At 47.6% G+C, this 15,000-nt stretch overlaps 3 protein-coding genes across 5 annotated transcripts in view; 1 reads left to right on the top strand and 2 right to left on the bottom strand.

Moving 5' to 3' along the window:
* Positions 1-609: 609 nt before the first annotated feature.
* Positions 610-6,623, bottom strand: mcm10 (minichromosome maintenance 10 replication initiation factor). The gene is made up of 19 exons (XM_083692565.1): positions 6,587-6,623; positions 6,258-6,306; positions 5,811-6,119; positions 5,503-5,706; positions 5,242-5,379; positions 4,933-5,143; positions 4,634-4,799; positions 4,241-4,408; positions 4,029-4,145; positions 3,691-3,887; positions 3,463-3,557; positions 3,266-3,376; positions 2,679-3,031; positions 2,393-2,525; positions 2,174-2,304; positions 1,720-1,833; positions 1,262-1,407; positions 1,108-1,150; positions 610-841 (listed from the first exon to the last, which is right to left on the bottom strand). Exons 2-19 carry the CDS (start codon positions 6,262-6,264, stop codon positions 758-760), a joined length of 2,727 nt encoding a protein of 908 aa, XP_083548691.1. The 5' UTR covers positions 6,265-6,306; positions 6,587-6,623; the 3' UTR covers positions 610-757.
* Positions 6,624-7,089: 466 nt separating this feature from the next.
* Positions 7,090-12,341, bottom strand: optn (optineurin). Of its 3 annotated transcripts, none has more exons than XM_083691986.1 (13): positions 12,229-12,341; positions 11,418-11,594; positions 11,034-11,239; positions 10,698-10,856; positions 10,402-10,580; positions 10,075-10,234; positions 9,852-9,967; positions 9,542-9,691; positions 9,183-9,282; positions 8,923-9,081; positions 8,654-8,796; positions 8,371-8,462; positions 7,090-8,140 (listed from the first exon to the last, which is right to left on the bottom strand). In XM_083691986.1, the coding sequence occupies exons 2-13, from the start codon at positions 11,578-11,580 to the stop codon at positions 8,019-8,021; spliced, it is 1,749 nt and encodes a 582-aa protein (XP_083548112.1). In that variant the 5' UTR covers positions 11,581-11,594; positions 12,229-12,341; the 3' UTR covers positions 7,090-8,018. The 3 variants fall into 3 exon arrangements, with proteins under 3 accessions (XP_083548112.1, XP_083548114.1, XP_083548113.1); XM_083691988.1 differs by having other exon boundaries at positions 9,198-9,282; XM_083691987.1 differs by having other exon boundaries at positions 11,418-11,591; positions 12,229-12,315.
* Positions 12,342-13,955: 1,614 nt separating this feature from the next.
* The window catches only part of ccdc3a (coiled-coil domain containing 3a), a gene marked incomplete at its 5' end in the record, with an annotated part of 5,592 nt that continues 4,547 nt past the window's right edge, over positions 13,956-15,000 (top strand). Inside the window, 2 exons of the mRNA XM_083691859.1 lie at positions 13,956-14,356; positions 14,540-14,714. Of these exons, the coding sequence (XP_083547985.1) occupies positions 13,956-14,356; positions 14,540-14,714 (576 nt within the window). The remainder of the gene's footprint in view (positions 14,357-14,539; positions 14,715-15,000) is intronic.

Below are 15,000 nucleotides of genomic sequence, written 5' to 3'. Positions count from 1 at the left end.
GGATGGAAACAGAGGGGATGATGAAATAAAAGAGAGAAAGAGTTTCCTGGAGAACTCATCAGGCTGAGATAAATGTCTGGGTTCCGAGGAGACTCAACATTCCACAGTGGAAACGTTAGACTTCACTGCGCAGAGAAGAGAGGAGAGAGAGAGAGAGAGAGAGAGAGAGAGAAGAAAGAAGGAGAAACGAGAAACAAAAAGAGGCAAAAGGAGAGGAGAAGAGGCAGAACAGAGAGAAGTAGAGTCTGGGATGAAAAAAACTACATTAGGCTGAGTTGAACAAGTGCTCCAGGTCCCTCACCATTTATTATGGTCATAACCTGGCCAGGTGGAGCGTGTTAGAGACAGGATGTGTTCTAGAGGACCTAGATCAGTAAAACTTGATAGGAATCCCTTAATGAGAAAGGGGACATAAAGGTACAGGAGACAGTGGAGACAGAACCAGACAATGACAGAGACGGACATTATCAAATCACTTGCCACGATTTAATCAGCACATTCCCAGCAAATACTGTATGTGGTCAAACAACTCAGCAATCCAACAAACTCGTTCACACAGAGATTAAAAGTCCATAATCAAATTTAAATGACATTTCACAATAAAAACAAATTAAAATACAACATAAAAATAGCTTCACAACTGTAATCATGAAAACATGACAACGTATACTCCGACGACGACAACAGCATCAGTAACTGCATGACTGTCAGGACAAAGACGATGATGAGGATGAAGGTAACTGTCTGTGAGAGAGGGTTACTGCATGCTGCTGAGGAACTTGGGCTGCTCCTCTCCGCGAGGCTGCAGCAGCTCTCCAGCTATCTTAGGCCCCGACTTCTCCTGTGGACAGGAGGAGGAAGTGGTTAGGGTACAGGACACAGGTAGCAGTTAGGATCAGCAGTCAGAAAATAGTTCCCATTCGATGAGATACTTGATAGGGACTCCAATAGGTAGAAGGTGTGTATCATTTCAGAGAAGTTAAGAGTGAAGGGACATTCCATTGGCTAGTCAAGGGCTTTTTTAAAACAACCTCAAACCATCAGAGACCAACAGAATGTAAAAACCACACTCCAATCCAAGTCACACTCCAACTCCAAAAGCCCTACCTTCAGCATTCCATCTCTCTCCCACTTGAAGAGGCCACAGTTACTGAAACAAAGAAGAACACAGCATTACAAAAACCACAATTCAACACAACCCAGGACTCTGAAACCTACTGCACACAGCAGGTGTGTGTGTGTGTGTGTGTGTGTGTCTCACCTGCAGTGTTTGTGAGGTAGCCGGTCCAGTGCGATGGCTCTCTGGCCACACTGGCATTTGAAGAAGCGTTTGACCGCGTCGTGCCACAACATCTCATGCTTCTCTTCCACACAGCGGTCCGCAGGCTTGAAGTACGTGTATTTACACTGTAGACCAGAGATACAGGTTAACTTCTATAGTCCGTATGGATCTCTACATCTGCAGTAAAGTAGCATAAAGACAGTTTATTTCCCATGCAATCAATTCTCATCAATTGTTGGAATGTGGTAGTTTGGTGACTCCACAGAGAATACAAAAAAAATAAAAATAATCACTGGTTCGGTCCAGTGGCTGACTGGGAAATTGACCTACAGGATCAGTGCCACTGTGGTGACTAGAACCTGGGCTTGGTGACTAGAACCTGGGCTTGGTGACTAGAACCTGGGCTTGGTGACTAGAACCTGGGCTTGGTGACTGACCTTTTTACAGCTGACGGCTCGACACTTCATCTCTTTGATGTTCCTCATCTTCTCCTCCATCTGCTCCTTCTTCACCAGGGGGTCGAAGTAGCGCTCCTGGAGCTGGTACTCCGCCTGCAGGGAGAGAGGAACCATTCCACTGGGTTAGAGGGAGGGGTGGGGGGGATTATTACAACATTACCCATATCGGGAGGCCATTAGTTTAGACCGATATTGGCTTTACAGGCACAAAGCATCACATACTACCTTGAGCATAGATTTCTAAAAATAGAACATATGAACGTATTCCCTGTAAGGTTAGGGTAAAGGAAAGCTTGTGGTTTAAAATAACTATACAGAATTATGTTTATATATAGGGTTGTGGTTGCGGTTGTGGTTTTGGCCCCGTAGCCTCCTGACCACAGCATACCACAGAGGGGAAGTTACTACAATGCTTACTGTCCAGCACACTCACCGCCTGAAGCTCTGCCCCATGGCGAGACTTGGCGTTGAGGATCTTTTGGAACTCCTCTGATTGGACATACTCCTGATGTTCCCGCCTCTTCTTCTGAGCTGGCTCCTCCCCTTCTTCACTGAGCTTCTCAGCTGCACAAGGGCAGAACACAGAGTACGTTGTAAGAACGTTGGTTCTACTAAACTAGGTGCGTATTCTTAGGTGTATGTGTGTGTGTACCATCAGGTGAGGACAGACTCTTCTCCACTCTGGTTGTGATGTCACTGCTGTTACTCCTCTTCCTCTTCACAGCGTTGGGGTCCTCCTTTGCCAGCCCCGCCCCCTTCGCTCGGAGCTTCTTCAGAGCAGCCAACTGGAGAAGAGAGAGGGAGGAAGCATGATCTTATCTAAAGCCAATAAGCTCAATGTTACAGTGACAATAATAACAATAATAATAATAATAATAATGTGTTCAGTATATGCTGAGTATGACACTGTGTGATTCTTCTAGGTGGCAGTGGCTTACCTTGGCAGCTGATAGGCTGAGTGAGGTTGGGGGAGGAGGAGGGGTGTGGTCAAAGAACAGGATGTCCTCTCCCTCGGTGAAGCCTCGGCCCAGGGTGGGGGTGTGGGTGGCGGCGGGGCTGTGGGGGGCTTTGGGAACCTCGGAGGCAGCTTTGGGGGAGAGCAGTGCCCCCCGGGCTGGGGGAGAAGCCCCAGGGACCCCAGCCTTGCCTGAGTCCTGCAGTACCCTTTTCTGGATCTCCTCGGCCCGCCGCCGCCGGTTCTCTAACAGCTGCTTCTGCTGCAGTTTCTGCTCCTTCAGGAGATCGGAGGCTGAGATGGACTGGACCCCTGGCCCGGCCGAGCCCTTCGGACCTGGGGGAGAGGGAGAGAGAGAGAGTGTAAACCTCATGCACGGGAAATCAGGGGACATACACATACTGTACTTTCTCTCTCTCACTCACTCACTCACTCACTCACACACACACACACAGACACACACACACACACAATCTTCTCTCCGAGAGGTCCACAAAAGTCTGTTTTTCATCAAGGTCTCTTCTCCAGAGACCTTCATGGGTCGGGTCTGACTTGAGTTAGACAGTTCACCTGTGGGTTTGGCTACCAAGTGTCTCTTCAGGTTGAGGGCACCCGGGGTAGGCATGGATAACAGGCCTTTGAAGTCGTCCGAGCAGCCAGACACCTCGTTAGGCTGCAGGGCTGAAACACAAACCAACTGATCAAGAAACAGCCCCAGTCTCTTTCCCTCGTAACCCCCTCTCCCTCTCTCGTTCCCCAGGTCGTACCTATTGACCTGGCCTGGTTAGCAAGCTGCTCTGAACCCTTTATAAACAGGTTCCCTAGGGTGGTCTGGGTGGGCTTCTTAGAGTTGGAGGCAGATCTAAAAGAGGATAGAGGCTTAGTTAGACACACTTAACAGCTACTACTTACATAAAAAAAAAAACATAATAAATACACACACACACATCACTACCTACATAAAACACACACACATATAGTATACAATCACTCACAGCGAGGAAACGCAGGCTGGTGAGGACACGCCTCCGTAGTGAAAGCCAGTCTGACACAGACGCTCCTTCAGGCTGTTGCCCCGCCCCTTCACCTTCCCAGTGGCCTTCCCTGAGTAAGAGGACTGCAGCTCGGCCCTCTGGGCACTCATCTTCTTATACGCCACCTTGACATGGTACTGGCAGTACTGGCACTCATACTGTAGACAGAGGGGGCATCAGGACAGTCATACAGTAAACACACACACACACACACACACACACACACACACACACACACACTCCCTGATTCGAAGGATCATGTGATATATGATTGACATCCCAGTGACAGGCAGACCTACCAGGTTGACAATCTGAGAACAGGGGTCTCCATTCTTCTTGGCAGCCTTACAGGTCCCAAAGTCCTGGGCCTCACCCATCAATAACACCTTCTGAGGGTGGTCCACTGACAGACACACCTGAGACAGAGGGAGGGAGAGAGAGGGTGATCAATAAACACACAGACAGACAGACAGACAGACAGACAGACAGACAGACAGACAGACAGACTCACCCCGTCAGAGCCGTCTTTGGGCTTCATGGGGTTGGGGTTGAGGATGCCCATGACCGTGCCCGTCTCAGTCTTCCAGTGTTCCTTGTGCACGTCGCCAAACAGGAAGAGAGACACATACACTTCCAAGTCATGGAGGTCCGTCAGCTTCCAGATACTGAAGGTCTTACCCTGCGAGAGGAAGGGAAGGAGGGAGGGAGGGAGGGAGGGAGGTCTTAAGAGTTGGTTCACACTGACCCAGAGTTAGAGAGTTGGTGGTGCTGAAGGAGTTTTAGTTTAGTCAGTGGTGGTGATGGTGTTGAGGCACTGCCAGAGAGGTCCATTGGGTTTAGAGAGGGTTAGGAATAACCATGTTGGTACAGAGAGGATAGTTAGAAGATGTATCGCTGGTCTTACGCTTTTGCTGCTCTGTGGGGTGATCTTGTTGACTAGCACAGCAAAGGTGACCCAGTCGCTCTCGTCCAGCTTCTCTCGGGCCAGACGCTCAGGCAACTGGGAGAGCCGGATCAACTTGCGGTCCCCCATCTTACGATCCATCTCCGTGGAGGACACGCGTGGTCGCCTGAAACCAACCCACCGGATCTTAGCCTCAGTGGACAAAGCGTGTGTGTGTGAGTGTGAGTGTGAGTGTGAGTGTGTGTGTGTGTGTGTGTGTGTGTGTGTGTGTGTGTGTATGTGTGTGTATGTGTTCTGACCTTAACCGCAGTCCAGAGTATTTCTCAGTAGCGACATCTTTAGGAACAGGCGGTAGGGGTTTGGTCTGTCGTGACGTGGATGGGGCAGGAGCCGACCTGGTCTGGGAGGCTGGTGGCGAACGCACCACACTGTTCACCGTGCTGCTGCTGCTGCTTTCGATTGGCAGGAAGGTGCTGCCAATCTTAATCTCCACCAATGGACCTCTGTTTTCTGAATCCCCATCCCGGACAAAAAACACTCCTTTAATCAGAATGTTCCATATGTGAGGTTTGGTCATGTTAGCGATTAGAACGTAGGGACAGGCCTACCTGCTGTAGTGCTGGGTTTGACCTGGTGCGCTGTCCTGGTTTTGGCTTTGAACAGGTCAGCGTTGCTCAGCTGGGCCGTGAAGTCTGAGGACTCTTGCACCTTGGCGCTATCTTTCCCAGGGGTAGACAAGGGCTTCACTAAAAACCCCCAACAAAGAATAGCAAATTAAGACACACACTTCTCGCTCCTGTCACACTTTACACATAGATGCTCCTTGCATGTATGGATGGACATCGTAAGTGGACATATAAAATACATACCTGTTTGAGGCTTGGTTCTCTTTGTGGGAGGGGCTGGTTTGGAAGAGCTCTGTTTGGGGGCGGCCTTTGCGGGGAGGCTTGATTTAGAGGCAGGTTTCATTCCTGTCACTCTGACTGGGGTAGGGGGGGCTGCAGAGCTCTTCTGAGAGGCCTCTAGCTGCTGCTGTAGACTCTGCATCTTCTCCTGCATACGCTTAAGCTCATCTGAGACAGACACACACACACACACACACACAGGTTAAATGATAAAGAAACAGCAAGCCAGCACTGTCTGTGAATAAGCAGAGGGGAACAGCTTGTGGACAAACCTTCTAAATCTTCCTTGGATTTGTTGAGGCTGTCAGAAGTTTTTGCTCCAGCCGCCTGGCTTTCGGTGGCAGCTTCTTCTTCCTCCTCCTCCACAATGTCATTCACATCTCCAAATAGAGCAGAGACTCCTTCCTCCTGCTCTCCACCCTGTCCCTCTTCCTCCAGTCCCTCTTTGTACTCTTCATCATCATCATTGTCAAACAGGTCATCCAGGTCGTCGGCTGCTTCCTGGTTGACCTGGCTAGCCGCCTCCTCCTCTGCTTCGTTCTCAGCCAGCAACGCAGTCAGCATGTCCAGGTCGTCGTCGCCTGACACACACACACACACACACACACACACACACACACACACACACACTTAATACAACAAGGTCTTATTTTGACAAAAGGCAAATATACTGTTTTCCCTCTACCTATCACCACCCACTCTTGCACCTAGTCCCTTACCTTCCATTTCCTAGACTTTGAGGACCAAAACCCCGATTGAAGAGAAGATCTAGAATAGAAAAAGTAAGCATTTTAATATCACTTCACTCATAGTTATAAATCATGCGTTAAGCTACATCAACCAGAAAAAAAGAAACGGTCACCCTAGATGAAAAGTGACTAGCCAGCTGTATTGTTCCCTCCCTGTATCAGACAGAAGACTTTGGCCGAATCGAATGTCCAAAGCTGCCTGACGGCAACTCTCTGATAATGTTACGTTGTATTGCGGCAGTGGATTGTAAACTTGTCCAAGACACTCAGATTTTCTCACAAAGAATGTTCTTTTTCACCTTATTTGATACAGTCAGATACTTCTTTTGGTTTCTGGGATTGCTTCTCCCACTGTAAGGATCCGAAAACTGGCGCTAAACGAAGGCCCCCGGGACACTGTCAAATCTAACGTAGCTATCTAATATTTTGCCTGTTGACAATAGGAGCCCTTACTTGCACAGCAGCTCTAATAAAAATCGAAAGATGTTGTTGTCAAGTCGACGGAAAGATCAAGTGATTTTGTAAACTTGTACATCGTTCAACATGATTAAACACATGTATTTAGCCTTATTAAGACAGGCACCTCTAAATCGGTCATGGGCCCTTTAAAACAGCCAGCTGGTTACATACATAAACAAAAGTCTGACCAATCAGAACACATTTCAGAATGAATCAACATTATCAAAGATCCTCCTACATTCAACACGTATTATAAAGGTTCTCCTACACACAGTAAGGTCTTTGGTAACATGTGCTATTATGCAACACAACATTAGTTATTGAAAAAGACAGAAAAACAGTGTTGGCTTTATAAGACAAAAACCTTTATTATAGTTCCTTTACAGATTGAAAGCGCAGGATTAGTATAAGTTAATACAGAAATATTGGAACGCTACAATAACTGTAGGCACTTTACTATAGGCTTTCCAGAGATCACACGTGCTACCTTCCTGTATGTAAATGTACAAATCTGCTCTGATACTGGATAAACTGCAATATGCAAAATATATAATCATTCATTTTAATTAGCATATTTGGTAAAATTAGGGGGGAAAAAACATTAAAGTGCCTTGTGTCTCTTTCTCCATTGAAACCAGACATAAATCTGATGATTAACTTCACAACAAAGCCAGTCATTGTAACCTCAATTCTAGAAATAGAAAATTACAGCTTGATTTAATTCAACAAATACCACTTAAAATAACACACCTCCCTCATAAAGCCTGAGGAAAAGAACAGCTGCATAAGATGTCCAATAGTATAGAATGAGCTCCAATTAAATAAACAAAATTGTAATTTTGTAATTTAACTGTAATTTATGACGTGGAAAAAACCTGCACAAATAACAAACCCAAATCAACTCACAGATGCATTTGTTTTCTGTTTATCACCCCAAATGGCTTGTCAATAACAACTTTACAGTAGCTTATAACATGAATGGACACTATTTGTTACACACGCATTATAACAGTTGTTGGATTATAACGATATAACTATTCTACAGCAGGTTTCGTAGGGCATTGTATGGCTCTGTTCTATGAAGAAGCACATTTAAATCATAAAGGCATACTCTTTTTTTTGAATAGACTGAGTTAAGAGCAAGACCCAGCAAATACCAGCCTAAACCAAGACTCAGACTCAGAATAAGGTGTTTCTGCTACTGTGGTGGTGGTTGTTGTTGATGTTGTTGTTGTTGTTGTAGTAGTAGTTGAAGATTGTGATGGGAGAGGCTCAGATGATGCAGTCCATGATGTGGATCTGCAGACTGTCCAAGTCTGGTAGGACCTCCATGCACTTGGGGCAGGCGTGCTCCGGAATATTCCCCTGCTGCTGCCAGTCCCTGGCATCGCCACCTGATAGACATACCACGGTATTATTGTGTCAGCTCCAACGATACAGTACCACATTGGGACCTGTCTATAACTGCATTTGTGTAAATAGAGTACTCATCTTGTGAGGTGATGTCTGTCTGAACAGAAACAATAAATGATAACATTACAAAAGAGAAGACAGTGTGATAAACCCTCAGCTGTTTCTCTGTCATTGTAAAAGCGAAGTGACTGTGGTGAGCCCTGTACTGCACCTCTGGCTCCCAGCAAGCTGTGTGGACCAGCGCCCCCATGTGGACTGCCTCCTTGTGGCAGGTGTCTCCTCTGCATCTCGTTCAGGGATTGCCTAGAGAGAAAAAAAACCTAAAATGTTGTCACAGTCCAATGTTAAAAAGACCATCTGACAACTAATTAGCCTGGTCATGACTATATGACTACAGGACTGGGACTCTTCCAGTGACAGGCTCCTATTGTAAGTGTATGACTCACTGTGAGTGTGACCGTAGGATCAGTATGTGACCATGTGAGTGCACATACCTGCCCAGTGAGTCCATCTCATCCTGCAGCTGGTTGTTCTGTTTCTTCACAAACTCCAGCTGGGCTGCCAGACGCTCCTTCTCCTCGTGGATCTTCTCTCTGGCAGCTCGCTCCGCGTAGAAGTCAGAGGAGTACACCTCCGCCTGGACAGACAATTACATACGCAGGTTATCACAATAACACTTGTTTACAGAGACAGAGAGACAGACACACACACAAAGGAGAGAAACATAGGTTACAGTAGCATAGACTCCAGGAGACCACCATACCTGTGCCTGGAACACAGAGATGGTCTCCAGCTCCTTCTCCTTCTGGTAGATCTCCTGCTTCATGGTATCTATCTGCTGTTGCTTAGCAGCCAGGGCCTGCTCTGCCGAGGCCAGCCGTGTCTGCAGGTCACCCAGCTCCTCCTTCGACACAGAGGGCAGCTAGAGGGCACAGAGTGGGCATAGGGGGCAAAAGGTCAGACTGACCTTTTGACACAACCATGACACAATTGTTAAACAAGCTCAGTGTCTCTGTGACTGACGGTGCCTGTTGTCACCTCTCTCTTCTTCCTCTCCTCCTTCATCTCATTGTAGTCCTCAAACAGCTTGGTGTAGGCATCCTTCAGCTGGGACAGGTTACTCCTGAGGGAGGGTGGTGGAACACTGGTGACTCAGGTGGTGTGCACAGAAATAAAACCACTGACCCATGGAAACTGATAGGGGGTTGGGGGGGGGGGGGGGGCAGATGGGGGTATTTCAAAAGGCAAAGCAGGGGATTTCCACGACCAACCACCAACCCAGCACATGTCCTACTACTTGGCAGGGTCTGAGACTAAATGACTGAGTAAATGTGTGTGTGTGTGTGTGTGTGTGGGGGGGGGGGCTGTCCCAGGGTTCCCACCTCTCCTCTACAGCCTTCCTGTGCTCCAGCTGGCTCTGGGCGTGCATGCTGTCCAACTGCAGCTTCAGCCTGTCGTTCTCACTCTGCACAGCCTGCTTCTCCACCAGCTGAGCCCGGAGAGTCACCACGTCCTGCTCCACATCCTTACATCTACACACAGAGAGCGAGCGCGCACACAAGAGAGAGAGAGAGAGAGAGAGAGAGAGAGAGAGAGAGAAAGAGAAAGAGAAAGACAGAGAGCATAGTTCACATGTTTTCAGTCCCAGTGGGTGTGTCTCTTACTATTTATCTCTCTCTCTCCATCTCTAACCTGGCCTGCAGGTTCTTCTTCATGCCCTCTGCTTCATCCAGTTTGCCCTGAGCCTGCTGCAGCTCCATAAACAGTGTCATCATCTGAGACTTCAGATTCTCCACCTCTGACGCAGCCTGAGAAGGGTTTTTTAGAACATTCAATATTCCTAGTCTTAGTAAACCAATGTTAACTTCCCCATTCCCACAGTGTGAAGTGAGAGCCAGATGTCCTGTGTATTTACCTTCTCCTCCTTCCCAGAATCCTCCTGCTGTGTCTTCTCCTCCGTCTGAGTCCCAGCGGCACCTGCTGTGGCGGGTGGGGCGCTCCGCCTCTCCTCCAGCTGAAGGGAGGTCTGTGTAGAGGTCTCTGTGTTACTCTCCCCTTCCTCCAGCTCTGTGATCCTGAGTTACACAGGGTAAAGTTACACACACACACACACTCTCTCTCTCTCTTTTCCCACGCTTTGATACAGTATAGACTAAAGGCCAAGTAGAAATGCGGCCGATGCAAGTAATGCTATTTTTTAAAATTTTTATTTTAGTAAAAATAATAATAAAGATCAACTCACCTGGCCCTGGCAGCCTGGAGCTCGATTTGCAGCCTCTCCACTCTCTGGGTCTCCTTCCTCAGGGACTGGAGCAGCTGGCTGACCGTCAGCTCCTCAGACTCCAGCCGAGAGGCACTCATGTCAAACCTGGGGTCCCTCTCACTCCCACACACATCCTTCACTGAAGGCATCTCTCCATCCTAAACAGAGCAGCGCCCAAAAATCACAACGCACACTTACAATGTAGATAGATTGTGTGTATAGGACTGTGTGTGTGTGTGTGTGTGTGTGTGTGTGTGTGTGTGTGTGTCACTCACTGCGATTCTGATCTCTATGAAGGAGTCCTCAGGTGACCCCAGACCTGTCTTGAGCTGGAGTTCAGAATTCATGGCCACAAGGTCACTCTTCTCCGCCTGCAAACGCACCACCTGGGCACGCAAGGCCTCCAGCTCTGCACTCTGATTGGCTGGCTCCGCCTTGAGATGACACAGCACAGACAAGACAGAAAAATCACTCTGGGCCGAGACTTCATTTGTCCATCTCTCCATATCAGGCACCAAAACCCAATCCTTTGTTTTTTTTGTTGTTCAAAATTAAGAGTTTACTTAGCTAGCATATTAGTATATTCCTCCACCGACTGAAGAAGTTCTCACCTGCGCTCTCCCCTCTGCTCCTCCTCCTTCCAACTCCTCCACCCTCTTGTCAAGTTCCTGGTTGTTTGTGGAGAGCGACTCGATACGTTTGCGTGCCTCTTCCAGCTTGCTCTCCAGAAACTCCCTCTCCTCCCTCTGTTTATCCTTCCAGGCTGACAGACCTTCAAAGCGCTCCTTCATGGATAGGTTAGTCTGCCTCATCGCCTCTACAGGGGAACACAGGCTATAAATCAGTGGGATAATACACTTTGAACCAAGGCAAGTTGATCATGTTCATGAGTATGGATGCCTTAGCCTTGCAGTGCTCCTGCCCCATGGCCTCTCAGTAGGGTTGTGGTTGAACCACACACATAGCTAGGCTCTGAAACCCTAACCACCTCTCACCCTTCAGGTCTCGGTTCTCCTTGATGAGGACGTTCATCTGGTGCAGCGTCTCCTCCAGGGTTCCTGTCTGGTCTGCTGCAGGGATGGGGGGGGCTCCTCCAGGACCCGGGGAGTGTGTGTCCCGGGAGATATCCCCATTGACCATGGGGTAGCCAGAGGCCATCCTTCCACCACCTGCTGAAGGAGTCACAAGAATGACCTTGTTATGTAACTACGAGAACATGCCTGAAATTCATACCTATCGATCTGAAAACCAAAACGGTAATGTAGGAGAGAGAGAGAGAGAGAGATGAGGTGCACAAGTGTGATCCCTAGACTGGTGATGGTCAGTGACACAGAAGCTCCCAGAGCAATAATAACTAATCATGCACTTTTCTGCTGGGGTTAACATTTGACATTGTTAAAGCGTACTTCAATAAATAAATAGCACGAGATCCAATTCAATAACCTGATTAGTAGTCACGTGCTACCAGACAGTGCAGAGGCCCAGTGAAAATGACACAGACTGAAAAACAGACTCGACTTTACTGACATCATTTTTACTGTCACGGTTGTCTCTTCTGACGTTCACTTTCATTTCCCCATGTACATTTATTTATAGACGCTATGCACAAGTGGTCTACCTTCATCGACAACCGGACAACGACAGCACCACATCTGAAATCTCACAGAGGAGATTTAAAGTTGATAGCCAAACTGATTAAGCTAGCATGCTAATAGCTAGTAACAATGTCATCGAAATCCGAGTGCGTCACATCAGAAATCGGACTGGAAATGAACACATCCAATCTAGCTATAGCTAGCTACTCACGTGTGATAAAAGTGCGCCTTACAACTTCAAGAAAGTCGGGTAGTTAGTGTGGTGATGATCGACTGGACTCTGCTTCAGAAGTCTTCTGACTTGTTTTGGATTTCACACAGCATTTCCTTGTCCTGACGTCACAGCAGTATGCAGCGTGCCAAGACGCTGGATCACCTGCGCAATTTATCAAACCTCTATCTAAAAAAAATTGGGCTTATGTCAACTTTGTCTTCGAGGCTGAATGCTAATCACATGTTGTGTGAATCTGTGAAAATATTGCCTTGTTGGCACTCTTGAACTGGCCCAGAGATAAAAGAACGCGCCTCTATCAGCTGACGCAGACGTCACGGCCTGTCAAATCCAGTGGGGTTTCCCTTTGGGAGTGACCTTGCACTTTTGGAAATGGAGTGACATTTCCATGAACCTACGTACCAGGCATAAAATAGTGTGCAAGGGAAAAAAATACAATAACTCCTCAATTATTTACCGCCCATTTCCCTAAAACATTTAGTGACTCTGTTGATGTCGTCACTCTGTAAGCCAACCAACTATAATTTCCTACAATTCCCAATTTTCCCCACACCTTGCTCGATCCATTGCACAGTACACCAGGCCTACAAAATTATAGTTTATTGTCGGGGAGAAAATTAGTGGATGAATGGTGGGTCAGGGCCTATGCAGTAAATGTTGGAAGATTAGGCGAATCCTTGAGGATTCGGATCATTCAAATGTCCACTAGATGGCTCTCTTTACATAGAAACAGATATAGATTTTAGCCCAAGGAAGGAGCGCATAAATAAATGGTGCAAGATGTTTTCTTTTCTTTTTTTCTTTTTGTCATATGTCATAATGAACATAAACAACGAGTGGTGGCCTGTATTCTAACAATGAAACAAAACATTTATTATAGTTTTCTTATTTGGTTACCAGACCTATTAACAACTGACGCTGCTGAAAGGGAATAAGATTGTTCTATTGCATGACATAATTGACTAACGTTGAGCTGATCTGTCATTTATTAAAGGAGTACTAAAGTAGAGGGCTGATGAACATTTAATTGTAATAAATCATGTTTGATTTATTACATTTTAAACACATTCCGTAGACCCAAGGTGAACAATGACCACATGTCAACACATAAAAACTTTTCGCCGCGTGCCAACATCTATTCTAGGCGCATTGATTGATTAAACGTTTTTAAAACGTTTTCGTAGGTAAAACGAGGCGGTTCAGTGATTGGCTGTCTAAACTTTGGGACTGTCTGATTGGTCAAAGGAATTTCTGAGGCTGAAGTCTTTGAGGAGGCTTGAGGAATGCCTTTGAATGGGACCCGACCCTCGCCGCAACGCGCACTGAAAATGCGAATTTAACTCTTGACCAAACCTTGCGCATTATAATAATTAGCTGTCCATGGATATAGTGAACATTTTCTGACCGTCTATAACTTGGATTATAATAAATGCACACTGCAAACCATCCGCTCCTCAAGGGACCCTCGCATGAGAGCCGGGAGCAGGTCAGTCTCGGTGATAAATACAAGTCTGTCAAAGCCTAATTGACATGCTAGAATGACAATACTGCAGCAATCATACTGGCTTCATGTAATGGGAATTCATATTTCATTGTAAAGTAGGCCTAGGCAACATAAGATACAACAGCAAGTGAAATCTTGTTTGTGGAGTAAAGAATAACTGGAGTACCCAAAGTGATAGAACACAACCCGCGCACGAGGCACTATGCTCTTCGCGCTCCTGCTCCTTGCGTTGGGCATCTTAGCGTGGCCGGTGAGGATTACGCACGGTTGTCAACTGCCTACCGAGTGGCGTCCACTGAGCGAGGGCTGTCGCGCAGAATTGGCGGAGATCATTGTGTACGCCAAGGTGCTTGCCATCCACCGGGAGCCGTCCCGTGCGTCTGAGGGCTTCTCCAACTCGCTGCCTTTCCCGTTTGGATATGGGTACGAGGGCGCAGAGGAAGGGCTGCTCTACTCAGCGGAGGTAGAGCTCGTTTGTGACCAAGCGTGGGGCAGCATGCTGGAGGTCCCCGCGAGCTCGCGCCTCAACCTCACGGGGCTGGGATACCTGTCGTGCCAATCTCACACCGTGATGGAGAACTACTCCTACATCTTCTTCCTCCGGTAAGTCAGTCTGCCGCCCCCCCCCCCCCCCCCCACACACACACACACACACACATACACACACACACACACACTCACACTGGATGTGCACTTATAGCTTTGGCATGTAATGGATCTCAGTTTTACCCTAGCAGGCTTCCACTCACTGCGTGTTTGTGTGTGTATGTGTGTGTTCACCAATAGAATGGATGAGAATTACAACATCCTGCCCCACGGAGTCAATTTCCAGGATGCCATTTTTCCAGACACCTTGGAGAACAGGCGGACGTTCTCCAGCCTGTTCCAGTTCTCCAACTGCACCCACGGCCAGCCCCTGCAGACCTTCAGCCCTGAGTGGGACCCCCAAGAGGACAGCAGGGTAGGACCCCAGCTCTTAGCCACCCACACTGCTCACGGAGAGAGAGGGGAGTGAAAGAGAGAGAGAGAGGGGTGGAGGGAGAGCAAGACAGAGAGGGAGAGGGAGAAATAAAAAGGAAGGGGTAAGAGAGAAGAAGAAAGAGAGGGAAAGAGGGGAATAGGTGGAGGGAGGAGAGAGAGGGGGAGGATAGCATCCCTTGGGCCTGAACAGCTGGAAAGATAAATCCTACCTGCTCGTAAAAAGTCAACAGACACCCGCAAGTACGCGCACACACACACACACACAC

The sequence above is a fragment of the Argentina silus genome (genome assembly GCF_951799395.1).
Source record: "Argentina silus genome assembly, chromosome: 20".
In the NCBI taxonomy this organism is placed as follows: Eukaryota; Metazoa; Chordata; class Actinopteri; order Argentiniformes; family Argentinidae; genus Argentina; species Argentina silus.
This window is presented reverse-complemented; position numbering and strand designations above follow the sequence as displayed.